At 43.0% G+C, this 21,041-nt stretch overlaps 1 protein-coding gene across 5 annotated transcripts in view; it reads left to right on the plus strand.

Annotated features, from left to right (window-relative positions):
* The first annotated feature begins 599 nt into the window (after window positions 1-599).
* LOC101161759 (myosin phosphatase Rho-interacting protein) overlaps window positions 600-21,041 on the plus strand; it is a 51,999-nt gene continuing 31,557 nt past the window's right edge. For all 5 annotated transcript variants that reach the window (XM_011488496.3, XM_011488495.3, XM_023949552.1 and 2 more), the window contains exons 1-7: window positions 600-1,593; window positions 6,965-7,042; window positions 7,704-7,769; window positions 18,425-18,576; window positions 18,656-18,740; window positions 18,837-19,008; window positions 19,259-19,691. In XM_011488496.3, coding sequence (XP_011486798.1) covers window positions 1,471-1,593; window positions 6,965-7,042; window positions 7,704-7,769; window positions 18,425-18,576; window positions 18,656-18,740; window positions 18,837-19,008; window positions 19,259-19,691 — 1,109 coding nt within the window. In that variant the 5' untranslated portion in view covers window positions 600-1,470. The remainder of the gene's footprint in view (window positions 1,594-6,964; window positions 7,043-7,703; window positions 7,770-18,424; window positions 18,577-18,655; window positions 18,741-18,836; window positions 19,009-19,258; window positions 19,692-21,041) is intronic.

The following is a 21,041-nucleotide window of genomic DNA, read 5'->3' on the forward strand; positions in this document are numbered from 1 at the left end:
CGAAATGAAATGTGAAAAAGCACAATGTGTGTGTGATGCTGACCAAAAACTACAACACTTAAGGATAAAAACATGATGATGAACTTGGTTTAATACTTTAACCCGATGTTGTGCTGTCTGAAATTAGGCCTATTTACCACTTTTTGTTTTAACTAACTACCCTATAAATGAAATTATATACTTGATGGAGAAAAGAAACATCTGGAGAAATGTTATAAAGTATAGTTTTTTGTTAAGAACATTTCTTATAGCATTAAAATGATTGTTTCAATCAGGGATTTTAAATAAAAGTTGTTCAAATAGAGAAAACTGTAAGCTTTTTTTTCTCCTAAAGATTTTTTTCTCAGGAAACTACACGTTAAAGTTCTTTTTTAACGAATGGTTGAACATTACAGAACATGGCTTAAGACAGTGACCCAAAAAAATAATCCAATAATAGCAACCAGAAAAGCAAACAGAACATCAAACAATGGCGACAAAAGAAATGCAAGGCTTATCTTTTGTTTAAGGCTAAATCAGGAAAATGTTACTTTAAATACCATTCATTCCTATAGTTAAATATTTAAAAGGAGAATAAAACAAGTAAAATAAAAACAAAATCAAACAAATCGCCTAAGAGTCATTCATCATTGCAACGGCACATTCCTTCCTTGGGAGAAAACAGTTGTCTTCCATCTGCAGGTGGAGACAGCGCGCTGTTATCGCGAGATCTGGAGGAATTCCCGGAGCTCCTTTTCCATTCCCTCTCGCTCCGTTAGAAAAGAAGAAAATAAACGCACCGCGGCTAACCGGGCTGGTTATGGAACGGAACCGCACTGTGCTCTCCGCCACGGCTGAATAGGTCGTTTGTCTGGACGCGGGACCTCTGTCGGGAGAAAGAGGCAGATTTTAAACCGATCCTTTTTTATTTTAAGTGGAGTTGAAGACGGGAAGCTGGAAAGGATTTTGTCAGCAAGCGGATCTGCGTGCTAGCCGAGCGCTAGCCGCTGCGTAGCCGAGGGGCTCTCGATGAACTTCGCGTGGAGCGACTACTGCGGATGGGGTAGCAGCCCACAAGCTTCGCCGTGGGCCCTTTCCTTTCCACCGGAGGGGTTTCTGCCCCGTGGACGCGCTGCATCCTAGGCTGTATGCAGTAGTGGGTCAAATGTTGAATTTGACGGTGAACTCCTCGTCTCCCAAATTGATGTTTTCCTGACTAGCTAACAGGATATTAGCCGCCTCCCTACAACTTGGCTTTGTGGTCGCAGGCCACGCACCGAGAGGCTGTTATTGATGACGGACTGAGGGGGAAATCTGGCGGAACGGAGGCGACGCTTCACGGGGATGCAGCTCTGAAAGAAAGTGGTGCCGAAAACTTTAGCCCCTCCGTTGCAAGCGGACAATGTGTCGAAGTGTGTTTTCCAGGCGGCGATAGCGGACACGTAGAGAGGCAAAGATCCGGATTACACCCCCTGCAAAAAACCACCAACGATGTCCGCCGCAAAGGAGAACCCGTGCAGAAAGTTCCAGGCGAACTTCTTCAACAAAAGCAAATGTCAGAACTGCTTCAAGCCTCGGGAGCTGCATCTGCTGACGGACCAGGACCTGACGCAGGTGAGCCGCGGTCCTTTCAGAGAGATTTAGCTCATGTTGGTGTTAAATACGGAGGCAGAAAGCCTGATTGTGAACCCGGCACGGCACGGGTCACGGTGGGATCCACCCGCCAGGGCGGAACTGCTTCACAGGGTTTGATGCTTTCACATTTATGTATGTTTACTTGAAAACATATTAGTCACCTTAAACATTGAGTTCAGTGTCTAGCAGCTGTTTCTCTAAGACCGGATTTATTTCCACAATCAATTTAATTCCTGATTGATTTAGAGAACAAGACTAGTTTTTTTAGTTTTTTTTTAGATCAGTCAGCAAAAATAAAATCAGGACAACAGTAAAACTATATACCGTTTGGTTTTGCAGTATTTTTGATGTATTGTATATTCATCGTTTGTGAAAAAACATAATTTTATCTCATTTGAAGACATCCATTTATGGATAATTTCTACTGCAGCTGTATTTGTTTGGAAATGTTGTTTCTGGTTTAATCTGCAGTGATAAGTGGTTTTGTGTCCTTAATTGTCCTAAAATGTTGGGTTTTTTTTCAAGAGTGAGACCAGCATGAGGGATAAAAGCAGAATAATAAATCATTGGAGTTCCCTTCGGATGCAAACTCATTGTATTTCTCTGCACATTAGCTCAGTCTCTGTTGTATCCTATAATTGATCCCAAATGAGGCCAACTGGGCCAAATGTCACCAGTCCTTAGCCTTCCCAAAAACGCCAAACCAGCGTGTTATAGAGGTATAAAGATGTTTTAGTCCCAACAATAAAAACAACCTTTCCTGCAAAGATGAATAAATGCGGAAGCAGGACTGTGAGGAGACTCCACTCTACTAAAGTATGAATGGTTTAAACTAAGTGTTATGCTTTTCTGTTACCATTTTAAATGCTAAATTAGTTAAAGAAATGAAACAGTCAAAAAGGTTTCAGCTAGTTAATGCAAAGGGGTTGCATTGGAGACTAATATGAACTGCTTGAGGCTCTTCAAAGGTGATCCTAAACACAATTCTGAGGAGAATAATGCAACACGTCCTTGTTCATAATATTTAAGTTGAGGATGGAAATGTTGCAAAACATGCCCAGTCACTAGAAAAAGTGTTTCTTGTGGTGTCAGGCTGCCTAACCCAGCAAGAGGACAATGCAGGAAATCTGTTCAACAAGGGAAAGGGATGGGAGTATATGATTGAATTATGCAAATGTGAGTCATTAATTAGACGTTAGTTAATGAGAGTTTCAGAGCTTTGAAATGGAGAAAACAGACCTCGGGTAGCAGAGTGATCTGCAGAGTCTAAGGGTGTATTCAGACTAGGGTTGTGCCGATGGACGATATCATCGTCCATCGTGATGGGTGACTGACATCCCGATGGAGTGACCACCATCGTGATGCCACGCCCCCGCCACGTTGCGAGTCGACACCATAAGCCGCGGTTACATGTAAAAAATATCTTGATGGGATCAATGGTCGGATTAGAATCCAACCGTGTTCATGGGCCCAGAAAAATGTTTTCAGAATATAAAAACGTTCACTAAGGTCACACTTTCCGTCGGAATAAATCATTCGCACATGCGCAGTAGGGTTTGAAAACCGGAAGGGGATATAACTTCCGCCGAGTGGCTTTTTTTTTCAAACTTTATTGAATGTAACAATTCAATACAAAACAATCTTAAAAAGCGCCGAGCGGCTATATACATTGACACATCAGCTCGGTAAAATACGAGATGATCTTCTAAACGTGCTTTTAATAATGTTACGGTTATTATGAAGCACCTGTTCGCTCATCATTTGAATTTTAATCCGTGTGGTCAGTGCTTTTTCTGAACGAAGCCAGGATTAGCAGTATGCTAACACGGGCTAACAACATTAGCTTTGGGTGGCGCTGCATGCTGTGAATAACATCAGCCTTTATTTAGTCGGGACACGACTGGAAACACAAATCCACGTGATTGTTTGAATGTTTTCTAAGGACTGAGCGACATTTCTGCTTTGAAGCTCAAACCGCTGTGTGTGCTGACGATCCGAGCTGTGCTCAGACACACACTTTTAGACCCGGTTCTGAGTTTGGTTGCTTGTACCCCTAGAGCTGCGGGACGGATCGCAGTCTTAAATCTCCCACACATACCGCTCATGTACCCCCCCCCCCTTCCCATCAAACACAAAGCTGTAACTCCGCGCTCCGCCGGTCCACTTCACTAGTCAAGTGCGGGAGCGGACTACTTCTTTTCTATTTTGTTTGTTACTTTTTTTGTTAAAGTCACTTCCCTCAGTTTATACTGGATCATCGCGGATGAGTCATTAGTTGGGAAATAAAATGAAAAAAGCAAAATAACGAATAGCAATTATATAACGAACGAAACATGAACGAACGAAAAATGTAAAAAAAATACCCCCCCCCCCCCCCCAACGATGTCATCGTCCATCCCGATGGTTGACAGCAAACATCGTCAACAGCCAATTTAAGGGACATCGCCCAACCCTAATTCAGACTGGAAAAGTCTGTTGGTCCGGATCCAGTCCGCTTAATCTGTTCCCGGATCCGGTCCTGGACCTTGTGTTTGGTCTGTATTCAGACTGCCGTCAATCAGCCTTTCCAGATTCAAACCAAAGCCTGTAAACAAAACCAAACGACTAAATATCTCTTCACTCATTGGTCAGAAAGGGGCGGGGCAAAGCAACTAGAGGCAGATATTATGGAAGTCCTGCAGTTTTAGTTCATTCAAACTCACTGACAAATTTTAAATGCCTGTATCAACATCAGGCTCAACACTTTTTACTGCTGCTTTGGTCCAGCAGAGGCGTGCTGCAAGGCAGTGACTGACAAGAATAGGTCTAAGAAGGTATGCTGATAAGTGTTGATGACACACAGATTGTCAGGATTGAGAAAATTCTGTCCAGGAATCATAAGGTCACAGCGGCGCCGGGCGCGTGCCGCATAACGAGACACAAACGCATATAGAACGTCTTTTTAGCAGAGTTAAAATAAAGTTCTAACAAACATTTGGAGCCTTTTCTCCTCTTTGATAACACAAAAATAACTGCTTTACTTTCGTTTCGCATCTGTTGCTATATTCTTACTGTGCTTACATCACATGACTGACGACTGGCTACGGTGGCCGTTTTGGTTCAGTTGCTCTGCTCTGAGGATGGATTGTATTCAGATTGAGGAATCTCAGAGCGAACCAAAGTCCGGTCCGATTGGAAACAAACCGATTTCGGTTCCTGGTCCCAGACCAGGGTCCGTTTGGGTGTATTCCGACTGAAAATTTGTTCCGGATTATCGGAGGAAACAAACTCCATTTTAAGCGGACCAAATGTGTCTTCTCTGAATACAGCCTGAATCATTGACTGTATAACCAAGGGGTGTCAGAATCCAGGCTTCCAGGGCGGGTGTCCAACGCCTGTTCCAATCAACCCGCAATTGAAGCTCCTAATCGGCTAAAAACTCCAGATCCAGGCAATCGGTTGCAGATAAGTCAGAATTTCTGGAAAACCAGCAGGAGGTCAGCCCTCAAGCCCTGAAGTTTGACACCCCTGGTTTAGGAGAAGTGGACTGAGTAAAAAGAAGAAAGAAAAAAAACCCCGTTCCAAATAGGAAGTGGCCTCTGCACAAGGACCCAAAATCCCAGAGACTTCTATGTAGGGGATAATGGCAATCAAAGTGTGCAGTATCAGAAATGAACGCACGGCGTGGAGGCCAGAGTTTTCCACGGTGGAAGGTCTCACCACAGAGTGTAGTAGCTCACTCAACGTTTGGGACCTATTTAGAATTAGATATGGTTCTGAAAGTGATATCTGCACTGCAGCAAGCTGGTCATCATCTTGTACTTTTTAGGGGTTTAGTTTGGTGAGACTGCCTCTTTGTTTTCTTAATGTGTTCTGTCTGCTGCATTAGTGCTGAGCGAAGCCCTAATGCTGCTTGTAGGGAGTGTATTTTGTATCAGCCATGCGCTTTCTGAAGCACCAAGTTTATTATTTAAAGGGAGTGAAATGTTTTGTTCATGAATGCTGTTACCTGAAGGAGAGGCGGTGTACAACAGCTAGGAAGAGTGTCGACCAAAGTGAAAACTGATAGTAATGATGGGAGTTTATATGTGGGAGTTGGACCTCCCATTTGTCCTGGCACATCATTACTAACATGGGTGCTAAGCCTCTTTCCTCTTTAGAGACCCACTACAATGAAAATCGTGTTTTTAGCGTGTTCTTGTAATATTTTTCTCGTGATAGAGGACATAGAAATACAAAATTGAGATTAAAACTGTTTTCTTAGTATGTTTTTTCCCCAAATTGTTGTGAATCAGGAGCAGATAAAATACCTGTACTTGTTACATATAAACTATCAGAAGGTCAATGTCTCTCTGCCCCGCCCCTTTCTGATCATCCACCTGCAAATAGATCCATGAACGTCTTTGTTTTCCTTAGTCACCATTTATGTTCCACAGGTAAAGATAGCTAGGGGTGAGAGGGTGTAAATAAAGGCATGATGGGAAATAAAGGAAAGTTCACTCCGCACCAAAGGTCCTGGCCAAAACCTCGGAGGTCAATTTCTAAAGAACTCCTGCTGCTCTGCAGAAACTGTCCCTCAAAACGATACAGGTTTTTGCCTTAAAATGGGGAAAAGCCTCATTAAAAGACCACTGCGAAGACTTTTACAATAGATCTAAAGATGATTGGAGTGAACCCTTTATCCTTATGTTGTGTTTTGAGTCCAAAGTGATCAGTTTTCGGTTGTGAAATGGGTCCATTTTGACTCAAATACAACATAAAGGTTAAGAAATGCAATTTATCAACATTTGCCACCATATGTAGCCTTGTCTCGCCATAGAAACACTTAGGTAATCTATGCTTTACAAAGACTGATGTTGATGAATTCAGCAAAGACAATCAAAAGATTTATCTGATTTTATTTATTTATCTGATGTGCCTTTTTAGTTATTTATTAGAGACTTTAGGGATTTTTCAAGTCAACCCTTTTGAATGCAAATATTTACAAATTAGCCAAAACCACACAGAATAAACCAGAAAATAGTAGTACAGTAAGAAATTAAAAAAGTGTAAACACTGTTTCAGCTTTAAGCTTATTTGGATTTTCACTCGTTTTACTACAGGGCAATATTTGTCCTGCGTAATTTTTTTGTAGCTTCATTGTTATATTGTGTATTTTGTGTAGTGTATCATCACATTGACACTGTTTACCAGGGGCTACAAAGTGCATTGCAAAGAAACATCTGGATCCCAAAAGGCCTCTTTCAATTAGATCCAACGTGCTTCTTTTTTGGGTCGCTGCCCTCCCCCACAACTCTCAACCCATTCTCCAGTTCTGATGATTACCTAAATTGCTGTGTTTTTCCACTTTCCTCCTTTCTCTCCTCTTCAGGCTAAACCCATATATGCTGGATGGCTGTGCTTGGCTCCTGAGGGAACAGACTTTGATAATCCAATGCAGAGATCTCGGGTAAAAGCCTGCATTACACGATTGTCTAGTCGTTCACTGAACCATGTTTACATTCTCATTTGACTGTTACGCTCTTCAATTCAAATATTTGGACTCATGTCAATAAGAATTTGACTAAGTTTAGAGAAGTGTTTTGTAGATTTTGACAATGACAACGGTGCATGCACCTCTGCATTATTGGGCGCTATGGGCAGAAAACCCTCAACCCAAATATCTCTGAGGGTGGGGGCGGTTCCTTTCCAAACAGCAGCTCTGGGAGGCTATTCTGACGTCCTGCAAAGAAATTCAAGCAAAAACTCTCCAAAAACCATCATTGATAAGTGGTCTTATGTTCAAATGGAACCTGACCCATGAAGATGTTTTTGATGGGAATAGCTTTGGATTTCAGTAAATCTGACCTCCTGATGCAGCAAATTCCAATGTTGTGGAACTGTTGTAATAATGTGGAACAGACACTTTGAAGGGTTTTAGTCTAGAAACAAATACCGCTATTTTTAGGAGGTTTGTTCACTGACATTTAATAGAAACTCTAATGGTTAGTGACTTGGAAATTATGCCGACTGTCATTTGCATTAAGGATTTAGAACAATCATAGAAAAATGACAAAAATAAACATTTGAAATGCGCTGTAGTTTTTTACATACACTTTTTATGTCCACAGAAATGGCAACGGAGGTTCTTTGTACTGTATGAACATGGTTGTCTGCGCTTTGCACTGGATGAGTCGGTGAGTAATGCTGCCTGTCTTTCGCTCTACTATTACTCTTTTTGTTGACTCCAGATGGGGCACTTATGCTGTATGAGAATCGGGGATGTGTTGGTGAAATAGTAAATGGCATACAGCGCTTTACTACCTTACAAGGCCTTAATGGCTTTACAGTCACAGTCCCATTCACACACTGAAAAAGGCTCGACACATGGGCACGCAGAGCGGGAACCCAACCTGCAATCTTCCGATTAGAGGTCTACCGCTCTACCTCTGCACCAGCTGAAGCAGAGACTGGATGAGGGGGTCATACCCCACCCCCAAGTGACCTTGCAAACCTGCAGAACTACGTGTGGCTGATGAGGAGCAGGAGACGTCGATGTCGAGCTGTCAATGCGGCAAATTGTGGATATACCCGCTGATGATCAATGTTTTTGTGGCTATCTTTATTGTTGTCTTAATATTTGGGGTAATAAATAATCAAACTGAGGAATCAAACCGCCTCCCTGGAAAGGTCTATGTCAGAGTACTGGAGATGAGAGTCCGTCCGATAGTCGAACCTCAGATCCAGGAACAACAGTGCAGTTTCCGTCCTGCTCGTAGAAAATTGGACCAACACTCTTTAGGGTGCTGGAGGGTTCGTGGGAATTTGCTTATCCAGTCCATATGTGTTTCGTGGATTTGGAGAAGGCGTTTGACCAGTCCCCAGTGGTATCCTGTGTAGGGTGCTCTGGGAGTATGGGGTCCGGGGAGCCTTACCGAATAGAATATATCGTGACAGTACATTTGGTGATACTTTTATCGATTCAAAATGCTGCCAGGACAATATTTATTTATTTATTTATTTATTTATGAGCGTCCTTGTTGAACTCTTGTTTTTCCACTTCACCCTCCAGCCGCTAGTTGGCATCAGAACACAGAGCCTCTTTAAAGTAGCTCTACTCTGCACAAAACAACAGGAAGACCTCAGCCAGCTTTTTTCGTTGTTATAAGACATGAACTACTTAGTTTTTACTTGGGATAGAAATCAAACCAAAACTTTGTGCCATGTTGTTGCCAACAATATAAAAACGCAGATTGTGGTGCTTTGTAACTGCTCAGATAAGAATGAGTGAAGCACTGGAGCTTCACAGCGCCGAATGCACTCTGCATCGGCTAAAATGCTGTCGGCAAAGCGGGCCAAAGTTCTGCAGAACCTCCCAGCAAAAGATTCCAGTTTAGCGAGCAGACTGATATGTACACAAAGCATCTTTGCCACATTAACCCTTGTGCTATCCTAGACACTTTAACTTTGGGAGTTGGGTCATCTAGACCCACTAGACAGTGCTCTGAACCTTTTTTCTTCAATGATTTGTGATCTTCACTGGTGTCCATGGATTACATGAAATCTTTCCACCTTTATCCACCTTTGTCATGGTAGGGAGAAATAAGGGTGGGGTCATCTAAGATATAACAAGGGTTATGATGCTGCTGCATCATCATCACACTTTATTGTTTCTGCAGAGAATTAGTGATTTTTGTTTCCCCCTTTATCTTTGAAGTACCATTCAGGCCCCTGTATCACGCTCCGTTTGAAAGTACTGGAGAAGCTACAGTTAGCAATATTGGAAATAAACAGCAATTTATTTCCTCAATCGTGCTTTGGAACCTTATTGGTTAGGGCACATTCATGTTTTGTCTTTAACTGAAATATATTTTGTTGTGGAAATCAGGCAATGTGACTTTTACCTTTCTATATCTGAAGTTACCAAAATAAAAGCACTACAAATTTGCCCAGGTAAAAGCATTTTATGTATGAGATACAGTTGCAGTGCTTAACATTTTGCTCATTCAATCAAGAGAATTTGACAATTTTATTACAATGGAAGACGTATTTTTTTCAAAGGCATATTTAAAAAAGAAAAGAAAATTTGTTCCGGTACAATATCGGGATACGTATCGTATCGCATCGCCAGACTCAGTACACACCCCTATTACTGAGGGCTGTCCAGTCTCTGAAGAGCTTGGTTCGCATAGCCGGCAGTAAGTCAGACCTGTTCCCAGTGCATGTTGGACTCCGGCAGGGCTGCCCTTTATCACCGGTTCGGTTCATAGTTTTTATGGATAGAATTTTTAGGCGCAGCCAGGGTCCGGAGGGGGTCTGGTTTGGGGACGACAGGATTTCCTCTATGCTCTTTGCAGATGGTGTTTATCCTGTTGGCTTTATCAAGTCAGGACCTCTAACGTGCAGGGGGGCGGTTTGCGGGCGAGTGTGAAGTGGCTGGGATGAAGGTCAGCACTGCTAAATCTGAGGCCATGGTTCTCGACCGGAGAAAGGTAGTTTGCCATCTCTGGGTGGGTGGAGTGTCCCTGCCCTGGTGGAGGAATTTAAATATCTTGAGGGAAGACCGGAGCGTGAGATTGACAGGTGGATCATAGCAGCGTCCACAGTTATGCGGTCGCTGTACCGGTCCGTTGTGAAGAGAGAGCTGAGCCAAAAAGCAAAGCTCTCAATTTACCGGTCGATCTTCGTTCCAATACTCACCTATGGTCATGAACTCTGGGTCATGACCCAAAGAAGGAGGTCCCGAATACAAGCTGCTGAAATGAGCTTCCTCTGTAGGGGGGCTGGGCGTTCCCTTAGAGGTGGGGTGAGAAGCTCGGTCACCCGCGGAGAGCTCGAAGTAGAACCTCTGCTCCTCCACATCGAAAGGAGCCAGTTGAGGTGGCTCGGGCATCTAGTCAGGATGCCTCCTGGACGCCTCCCTGGGGAGGTGTTCCGGGCACGTCCCACTGGGCGGAGGACCTGGGGAAGACCCAGGGCACACTGGAGAGACTGTCTCTCGGCTGGCCTGGGAACGCTTTGGGGTCCCCCCAGAGGAGCTGGAGGAAGTGGCCGGGGGGGAGGGAAGTCTGGGCATCTTTGCCCGTTCCGGATAAGTGGAGGAAGATGGATGTATGATGGAGGGATGGATGGAAGGATGGAAAGGGGTGGTTCTTCTCTGTATAAATAGGGTCAGAGCCGGCTCGGTTTCCTTAGGAGCCTCAGGTCATTCAACATCTGCAAAGGCGTGATGAGGATGTTTGATGAGTCTGGGGTCTCTCGTGCCATCTTGTCTGCTGGGGTGTGCTGGGTCATAGACTCAAACTGATCTGCAAGGCCAGAGACCTAGTGGGCGTGAAGCTTGTCCCTTAAAGACTGTGATGAGAAAGGAATGCTTAAAAAACTGCAAAGTATCCTGGATAACTCCACGCATCCCCTCCACAAGTTCCTTGATCAATACATGAGCTTACGGTCAGCGAGAGGAAAACCCGCCTTTAATAGAACGAAGCGACACAGAAGATTTTTCCTTCCTGGGTCAAAGAAACTGTATAATTAAATAAAAACCGTCTTACCTTAGAAAGCAAAGTTACAGTTTTACATGTTAAACATTTGAACACCGCAAATTTACACTACACTGTATTGTAAATAGTTTTCCCTGTTTATTCTATATCTGACTGTGTAGAAATGTATTGATAGCTCTGCTTACATTGCAATTTCCCCCTGTGATAAAGTATTCTGATACTCATTCATTATTGGGCTTATCAAATGGAACTTGTATGTGTTTCATTAAAATTCAGACAAACAGGAAAAGCACAAAGGTAAATGACAATATCACTAATATATTGTAAGTAGTGTAGATATCAAGAGCACACTTTTGGTAACTTGGCGAATAGCAGCCAATAATTTAGTGTTGACTGTGGAACATTATTTTTGCTTTTGATTTCTTTCCCTCATGATCTGTTGCTTAATTATAATCTCTTTTTGATTTGTCTAAAAGATGTGGCTTTTTTAAAGTGCTGGAGAAATTTTAAACCAAATAATGAAGATTTTTAAACATCTGAGTTTTTTTCTGTGATTCAATTCAAACCTTTTTAGTTTAGCTCAATATTTACAACAGTCGTCCCAATGGGCTACAACCGGTAATTGCAATAAACATGAATCATAAGAAACATGAAGTCATAGAACTAAACTAAACTAAACTGGGCATCTCTGCCCTTAGACCCTCGTTCGCGAGTTTCCATCTTTACATGGAAACCCTAAAAGAGCAGAGAAGTACCGCTCAAACAGATGATGTAACCAGAGTGTAGAAAAACTCTGAAAACAGGAGTAAAAGCTCTGGAAGTCAGCTTTACAGACTGCAAACCCGTTTGTGCTGGTGCTGTGTCGCCAGGGGAATAAAACATGGGTGACCAAACCCATACCAGCTGATCAGACTGGAGATTAGACTGCTTGTGTGCAAACACTGGAGACCACACACTGCATGGCAGAAACACAAATTCTCACTTTGCCTGAGTTATAGAAATGCAAAACCAATATCAGGATAGTTGGACTTAGTTTCACAGCTCTTGTGTCTTTGTATTCATACGTCTGAGGTTGACTTTTTCTGTCTGATAAGGAAGGATTTACAATACACCTTTGGCTAGGCTGTTGGCTTTGATTTGGGTGTTGTATTGATGAACACATTCAGGCTTTGCTGCATCGTCTGCTAGCATATGTTTGAGAACAGTTCTTCATGTTCTCTGATCCCTCCTTCCCCTTCATGATGGCACATTTTGGTGAATCCAGTCTACTTGTCTGTCATAGAACTGAGACACAAGTCTTCTTGTAAAAGACCACAAAGTGTCTGTGTCCAAAACAAGTATTTGAAGCCAAACTCTAAAAAGCTCTATTGCCAAATATGACAATGGGAGGAAACCTGTAAGAATGGGACTGCATGTTTCCACTGTACAAGGAGTTTCCAGTGACACCCAGGCTGCGGTGCATTTTTGTTTTCCTCTTATTGTAACAGTGATTCCCAATCTTTCTGTCACATTATCCTTTGGTTGTTTTTATCTTCTCCACACCTCAGGAACGGGAGGTCAGAGAAATGGCCGGTTTGTAGACTTATCCAAAGCCCCTCAACTCACAACATGTTTACAGTTTTAATTTCACAAAGCTCTTTTCTGTTTACCCAGTGGCTCGAAGCTCTGATGAAGGTCAGATGAGATGTGTCCAAGGTCAGGGTTTAGGTTGACATGTATCCATTCTCTTACACAGCCTACCTACATCCTCCCTCCCTTTTCTGGTCCTAGCTCTAGTTCTACAGCTCTTCAGCAGATCTGTGTTCAGAAGCCTTTCGTTTAGCCCACCGCTTGTATTTGAAATCAAATGTAGTCATTTTAAATGCACTAGAAAACAACTGAAACCAGTTCTTGTTCTAAATGTTTTTCCAGCAAATTACAGAAAATATCACAAACTCTAGATTGCAGATCCTTCCATAGGAGACAGCAGAAGGCCGTCATGTGTCCCGTCTCATTCACCTGCAGTTTTTATCTTACTTACAAACTATTCACTTAGACACCACGTCTTTGAGAGATCGGTCTTCTCTACTTGAGGCAGTAAATGTGTGGAAGGTTGTCGCAACTCGGGGCTTCAATACGTTTTACAAGATAGTTGGTTTCAAAGAGCTCTTGTGGTTGAAATGAGTCATCCCTTCAAAGTTTAAACTGAGTGGAGTGGCTTAGACTCTTGCACATTAATGCATTCATGGGTATTTGTTCGAATAGATTGCCAGCCCAGCCAACTCTTACCATACTGTGGGAAATTACTGGATCCTTATCATTTCTTTCCTGTTAACTAGTATCCCCCACATTTCCTCTGAAGCAGTAAACACCAGACATAGAAAACATTGCAATGGCAGAAGTTTGTAAACATTTTTCTTACCTTCATCATCTTGTGTTTTCCTCAAAAAGCAAACACGACCAAAATCCGTCAAACCCTCTGAAAGAGGTTTTTAAATTGGATATTTTGGTGACGTGTTGTTCTTTTTAGACGCGCATCCACATGCAAGAACGTTCATTAAAAAACTGTTTTGTTTTGAATTCTAGTCTTCGCTCTTTCTAGGCAGGGACATTAAATTACATGTCACACTCAAATCTGTGAAATTGCTAAATGATTTAAAAATATCAATCATTTAAAGCAGTTAGTGTTGTTTAGTAGTTGCTTTAGAGAAGAATCTAAAAAACAGTTTTAACTCTTTAAATTGACATCCATCCATCTTCTTTCTCTTATCCGGGTCGGGGGGCTGCAGTCTAAGCAAAGATGCCCAGACTTCCCCCGAGACGTTCCCAGGCCAGCTGGCCTGGGTCTTTCCCGGGGCCTCCCCTAGTGGGACATACCCGAAACACCTCCCCACGATACTTAACCATCTTCATCTGGGGGAGGAGTACTCCACCCACCCAGAGAGGGAAAACTACCTTTCTCCGGTTTTTAAATAGACTTAAGTTATAATTTTTAATGACTTCACCTGAACGCAAGGGGTGGAGCCACAGAATTTAATTTTGTTTTTTTTAAATCTGTTATCAGAAGTTTTATTGTGAAATAATACAATAATTTATAAAAATAATAATCAACTTTCTGTTACTAGACGTAAACATGTTTTTAGTCATTTTAATTCCAGTTATGGTTGGAAAACAATTGATTCCATTTAAAGTTTAAGTCCCACTCGAATTATCTTTGAATCTATTGTCACTGTTCCCAAAGTGTTGTGTCGTTCTTTAGCCAAATCCAAAAATCTGTGTTGTTTTCTAGGACATGGCTTCTGCTGAGCAGCAGGAGTTCATCAGAATTCACCTCTGAGTTTTGGGTGGGATCTTTGGATCTTTGATGTGTGCTCATATCCCATCATCCCTTTATTTATACTTTTTCCCTCTAGCTTACAGCCCCTTACAAGCCCAAGCTAACATTAGCGGTGCGACACAAATGGTGACTAATATCAGATCTACCCACCCGCCCAGTTCTGATCCAGAGTCCAGCTCAGACCAGGAAAACAGACGTTCATGGATCCATTTGTCTGTAAGATGCATCAGAATGGAGCAGAGCAGGGAGGCTGTGGCTTGCTGATTGTAGTTTATAAGTAACAACTACAAACTTTTCCAAATGTCATTTTTTAATCTGCTAGTGATCCAAAATGATTTGAATAAATACTGAGGCAGCTTTATTCTTAATTCTCTCTGTAAATGTCTTCTGTCATTAGAAAAATGCTACAAAAACATGTTAAAAACGCCAAAGACAACCTTTTTTAGAGCGGGTCCTTAAGGCTGTTTAATTTCTTCAGGGGCAGAACAGCGAATGTTAGTGACCTAGATGTTCAAACAAGAACACAATTATATCCTTCTAATTTAATTCAATTCTTAAAACTATGAGAGCAAGGAGCTAACCACATTGGAATTAAAACTTTAGATATTCAAAGAAATGACGGCATCAAGACAGAGCAGCTGATGTGAAACCGTAGCCTTGTTTCCCCAACAGGATTGGTGAAAGTTTCTCTCTGCTCCACAGCTTCATTCCTCCCTCTATGCCCTTATTTGGTGAAATGCAGAACTTGTGGAGCACATGGCTCAAAGAAAAGGAGAAAACTTAACAGCTCAGAAGAATCAGATGTGCCCCAGCAGGCTGTGAGGGGCAGAGCAGCAGCACTTTTACTGGTTGGCGCTTTCACCTCAGGGCAACATGGTCCGGGTTCAAATCCCAGCTGGGTCCTTTCTGTGTGGAGTTTGCATGTTCTCCCCATACATGCCTGGGTTTTTCCGGACAGTCCGGCTTCCTCCCACCGTCCAAAAACATGTTTCATAGGTGGATTGGTTACTCTAAATTGTCCCTAAGTGTGTGACTGCAAGCGAATGGGTGTGTGATTGTGGGCCTGCAACAGGCTGGCGTGTTGTCCAGGGTGTAACCCCGCCTTTGCCCTATAGTTGTCTGGTTAGGCTCTGGCAAACCTGTGACCCTGAAAGGAATAAAGCAGATTAAAAAAAATGGACGGAACACTCTTGAAATGAGGAATAAGGCAGGGATTGGAAGGGCATCACTTCAGACGAGGCGTTTTGGCATCAAATTATGTTTACCAAATAAAAGTTTGTTCCGTGACACAAAGACAGCGATGCCTCACTCTGTGCGCATGCTGGCAGGCGCGTGCTACCTGAATGTGGTTAGTTCAAGTACCATAGTTAGGAGATGAGCATTTACAGTGAATGTGGTGGAACTTAACCAATAAAAAAAAACCTGTTGGACTGGCAGTTGCGTGAAGGGATGTTGCTCTTGATAAGATTCACTGGACCAAAGAGACATGGGTTAATAAAAAATTCACATTAAAAAATACTTCTGATCTAAGAGGACTTTATCTGAAATTATAATAATACGTTTTTACAAATATTGAGCGATCCTTTTGCAAACTGGCTAAAGAATATTCATTTCTTTTTTCTGGTCTGCATTTCTGTAAAGACGTATGAGGAAAGTCTACTGTTCTTTTGTTTTCCTAATGGACTAAATTCATCCTCATGATCTAGGTTCTGCGCCACGATGCCATATTTGGGCCTCTGGGAGTTTTCAGATAGCTCTTTATAAAGCTGAATGTGAGTTCAGTGGCCTTAAAAGGAGCAGAAAAGAGCCTGAGCACCTGCTTAGCATCGGTAGCAGACACAGTCCAGTAAAGCCGGATAAGAGGGCAGCAGGACCACGGGCAGACGGAGGGAAGGCTGAAGCAACATTCAGAGTATATTGATCCAGGCAGTTACTAGACATTACCATTGTAAAGGACATGTACTTTAAAAGTGTCATACCAATGTTTCAACAATTTCATTCATTGTCATTGAGTTGCGGTTTACAGAACTTCCGGGCTTTGGTTCGGTTTGCAGAACCCCCAGGGCTTTGGTTCGGTTTACAGAACCCCCGGGCTTTGGTTCGGTTTGCAGAACCCCCAGGGCTTTGGTTCGGTTTACAGAACCCCCGGGCTTTGGTTTGGTTTACAGAACCCCCGGGCTTTGGTTCGGTTTACAGAACCCCCGGGCTTTGGTTCGGTTTGCAGAACCCCCAGGGCTTTGGTTCGGTTTACAGAACCCCCGGGCTTTGGTTCGGTTTGCAGAACCCCCAGGGCTTTGGTTTGGTTAAAGAACCCCCAGGGCTTTGGTTCGGTTTGCAGAATCCCCAGGCTTTGGTTTGGTTTGCAGAATCCCCGGGCTTTGGTTCAGTTTACAGAACCCAAGGGCTTTGGTGCAAGATTCCTGTCCTAAATAGTGTTGAGCCGAAGGGAAGCTGCTGCTTCCAAACCCAACAGAAAGCGGTACTACACGAGTCTTTCAGCGCCAATGACAAAAAGTATTCTGTTACAGAAATCTGCTGCAATCCTGCTGCTGCAGTTCATTCATATCAAATCGTTCTTTTGAGGTGGGGGCAGCAGTGGCTGGGGTGGTAGAGCAGGTCGTCCAATGACCAAAGGGTTTGCGGCTCAATCTCCGCTCCCCCCAGCCAGCTGCCGTTGTGTCCTTGGACACACTTAGTTACCATCACCAAGTATGAATGAGGAGTGAATGAATAATGGACACATTGTCAGCGCTTTATTATTATTTATTCCAACTGCAGTCATGGGATGTTGGGTTGTAAAGACTTGTCACCAGCAAAGTACCCCATTCCATCATTGTAAGATAGAAAACTGGCTTACCTGCGATGATGCTCGTGTCAATGCTGTGTGCTAAAGTCGCTGAGATTTGAATTTTTCTTAAGAAGCTATGTTAGACAGGTTTGGTGAAAATCATAAATTCTTGAAAGTTTGTTTGGTTTGCTGAAAGGCTTTACTTAAAATGCCGAACCTTTTGCTGGAAGTCCTGAAATTCGGCGATTAAAGTCGGTTTCAGTCACGGCAGTTTATCTGGAAACGCCATCTTCAAAAATCGCTCCTAACCTGTGACATCACTCACTCTAGATCCTGACGATGTCGCTCATCGACTTCCGTTAGAAATCTGAAAATATCCCGAAATGTGCGTAAAACAGCATTTGCATTAAACTATAAGGTATTTTAGAAAAGTAGAACTGATAAAGCCTAATCTTTGCTGAACACTTGAATGGTTTCTCTAAAGTTGGACAGAAGTTCATAGCTTTAGAGGAGTACAACTTTTTGAATGAATATCTCACTCATTTGTTATGCGGCTGAAAATGGTATATTCTTTTGCTTAATATTTCAAAAACCATAAAATATATGAACACCAAAAGAACGAGCAGTAATATCCTGAAGGAGCTGAACGTACCAAGATCGCTAAAACCACTGAAAGTGTGAAGGTCTTCTTAATGTGCTGAATATGGAAAGGAGCAGGAGAATAGCTTTAAAGCTGTCAGCTCATCGTCAATCCTATTTTGTTTGGTGATGACAAGTTCTCAGATTACTTACCAGAATTAGGAACTTTATTATTATTATGAATTTAACACAGCCCTGCACTACACACTATAGTATTGTTGACAACCATCTGTAGCTTTGATAACTTCTTATCTAAACAGAGTTTTTGAAAGCGTTGTTGTTGGTCTCATGCTGAAAAGTATTTTTGTTTGTAACTTACTGCTGTCATTTCCTCTTTCATTTTAACACCAGCGTTCTCACAGTAGAAGCCTGTGAAATCCGGTGAACCACTGATCTGTTTTCCCTCCCGTCGTGTTTGAGCTCCAAACTATTTGGACAGCGATATCAGTGTTTAGTCGTTCTCTCACCCATCTGATACGCGAACAAACCAGCAAAAGACCGTTGTGGAAACAGTTCCTTTGTACAGAAGCATTCTTTTCTTCATTTATGCTTCACTGTGTTGTGACGCTCACATTTAATAAAGCATCTGTCGTGTCGTCTGTCTTCTAGCCAAGCACACTGCCTCAGGGCACAGTGAACATGAACCACTGCACAGATGTCATCGACGCAGAGCCCAAAACAGGCCAGAAGAACTCGCTGTGCATCATCACCCCTGAACAGGAGTACTTCATCAGAGGAGAGAGTAAAGAAATCGTCAACGGGTAACCTGTCCTGACTTCTCTGCTGAGGATGAGGTTTGGATGTTGCAGAAATTCAGAATACTTTCCTGCTCGTTTATAGATGGAGTGAACAGCTGATTGTTTATCCCCGGACCAACAAGCAGAACCAGAAGAAAAAACGTAAAGTGGAGCCTACAACCTCCCAGGTAGCCATCTCTACTCTGGGTGTTCTGGATTAAAGCTCTTTGATCCACTTTGCTTGAATTGCACAGATTTTCACTTATTCGTGTTTTCCTGCACAGGAACCAGGACCTGCCAAGGTAGCTGTGACTGGTTCTGGGATCCCCGAAGCAGAAAAGGTCCCTGACTCAAGTTCTATCATTTGGCAAGAGGAGTTAAATCAGAGAGAGGCTGAGGGGGGAACAGTCTGGACTGCTGCTGACCAGCCTTCAGGGTCACCACTGCCCCCTACAGGCAAGGAGGAATAACTCTTTCTTTACTGCTATTGTTTCTTAGGTTATGTTTCACTTCTGTGGTAATACTAAAGCAATGTTATGGTAGAATACTGATCCACTGGCAGGATGAGATTTTTATTATTGAAAACAAATCCTTTTATAGAAAAGACACACACCCAAATATATGGACTTGCTTCCTCTGAGTAGAAACCCATATGGAATTTTGTCAAAGTACACATCCTCATTTGTAATCATTTGTTGTATTTCAGGGGACGTGGGGTCTGTTGGTCCCAGCTCCGATGCAGGCTCTGTGAATGGGGACAATGTAGACTGGAGCAGCCAACCGCTGCTTGGCTCTGCACCTCAAGCCCCCGGGGATCTCCTCTCCCCAACAGGCTCCTGCTCCAGCTTGGGTGGGGTGCCGCGCTGCCCGTCTCCTGTGCCCAGCGACCCCTTTCCCTCAGGAAGCTCTCTGCTGTCCAACGGCTCTCACATCAGCGGTTCCGTCAGCTCTCTGGACTCTGATGCCAGTGGCAGTACGGTCACCAGCAACGACAGCCACCAACCAAGCCACCGGGTCGGACATCATGACACAACGCGGGCCCGCCGCATGGAGGCGGAGGCCAGAAAGGCTGAGAAGAGAGGCCGGTTCAGAAGTCCTGAAAGGCAGGATAGAGAGGCGGTCTTCAGCCCTGAAAGGAGGTCAGTTTTCATTCCGATCTGGTTTCATTAGCTCGTATCTCTTTAATGCTGGTCCTTGGGTACATTTGAAATAACCGTTTTTAGGTAAAAGAATGTTTGTTACTGTTAAGGAATAGTTGCTAAACACAACATTTTGGAAATCTCCAAAAGGCTAGAGGTAAATGGAATAATTACAGAGGCCTTTTTGGTTAGAAAATTATTAAAAATTTCATTTACTTCAAGAAGTCAGAATTTGTACACACAGCCTGCTAAATTGAAGTAAAATTGAATATCCCCATTGATTTAAAAATGGAGAAGGAATGGGTCATATTGTGGTGGAGAGTTATCTTCCACTATAAAAACGGTAATGTTCAATCTTAACAGTGTTGCATTTAAAGCCCATTTTGTTGAAATTCAGGGTTTAAGCTCCCTGAAGTTCAGCAATTGTGAGTCAGGTGTCTGTCACAAGTTCACCAAGAAAGCATCTGGGGGAATGTTGCATTGATAAATTTACAACTCTGCAAATATCATGCCATTGTTTCTTAAAAAAGAACAGTGGGGCAAAGAAATATTTAGCCAATTGTGCAAGTACCTGTGTAAAGTTTGCTAGAAAGCATTTGGATCATCCAGAAGAGGATTGGGAGAATATACATAATATTAATAATACATTTTGGTAAGAACTCTCCTCGTTGTGTTTGGAGGTGAAAGAATGCAGAGTTGTATCCAAATAATACCAGACCTACTGTAAAGCACGGGGGTGAAAACATCATGCTGTGCGGCGGTTTTTCAGCAGAAACAAAAGTTTACGCTCAATGGCAGGGTCAAAACAACCGAGCAGACCCACCAAGGCTGGAAACTTAACAGTACTGTAAAAGTATATGGGGGAAAGAGACTGTGCATAACAGCAATGCTCATTGGCTGGTCTCTCTGAGTAAAGAACATAGCAACCTCCCTGAACAGAATCCAGTATCCATCACAGTGGCAGACATCCAAGAAAGAGTCTGAGGTATAAAGAACTGGACAGCACCGGGCCCTGACATGATACATGCCTACTGGCTAAAGAAACTCACCGCACTCCATAAGCGCCTGGCAGCTCAAATGAACCAGCTGCTAAGAGATGGGACTCACCACGAATGGCTAACGGAAGGGCGAACGATCCTGATCCAGTAGGATCCCTCAAAGGGTGCAGTCCCATCCAACTACCGGCCAATAACCTGTTTCTCCACAACATAAAGGCTCATGTCAGGCATCATTGCAACCAAGATAAATAGGCACATGGATCAATGCATGAGCAACACACAAAAGGGCATTGGTAGAGACTCCAGAAGAGCCAATCACCAACTCCTGGTTGACAGAACAGTTGCTCGAGAC

The sequence above is a fragment of the Oryzias latipes genome, chromosome 19 (genome assembly GCF_002234675.1).
Source record: "Oryzias latipes chromosome 19, ASM223467v1".
NCBI classification, from domain to species: domain Eukaryota; kingdom Metazoa; phylum Chordata; class Actinopteri; order Beloniformes; family Adrianichthyidae; genus Oryzias; species Oryzias latipes.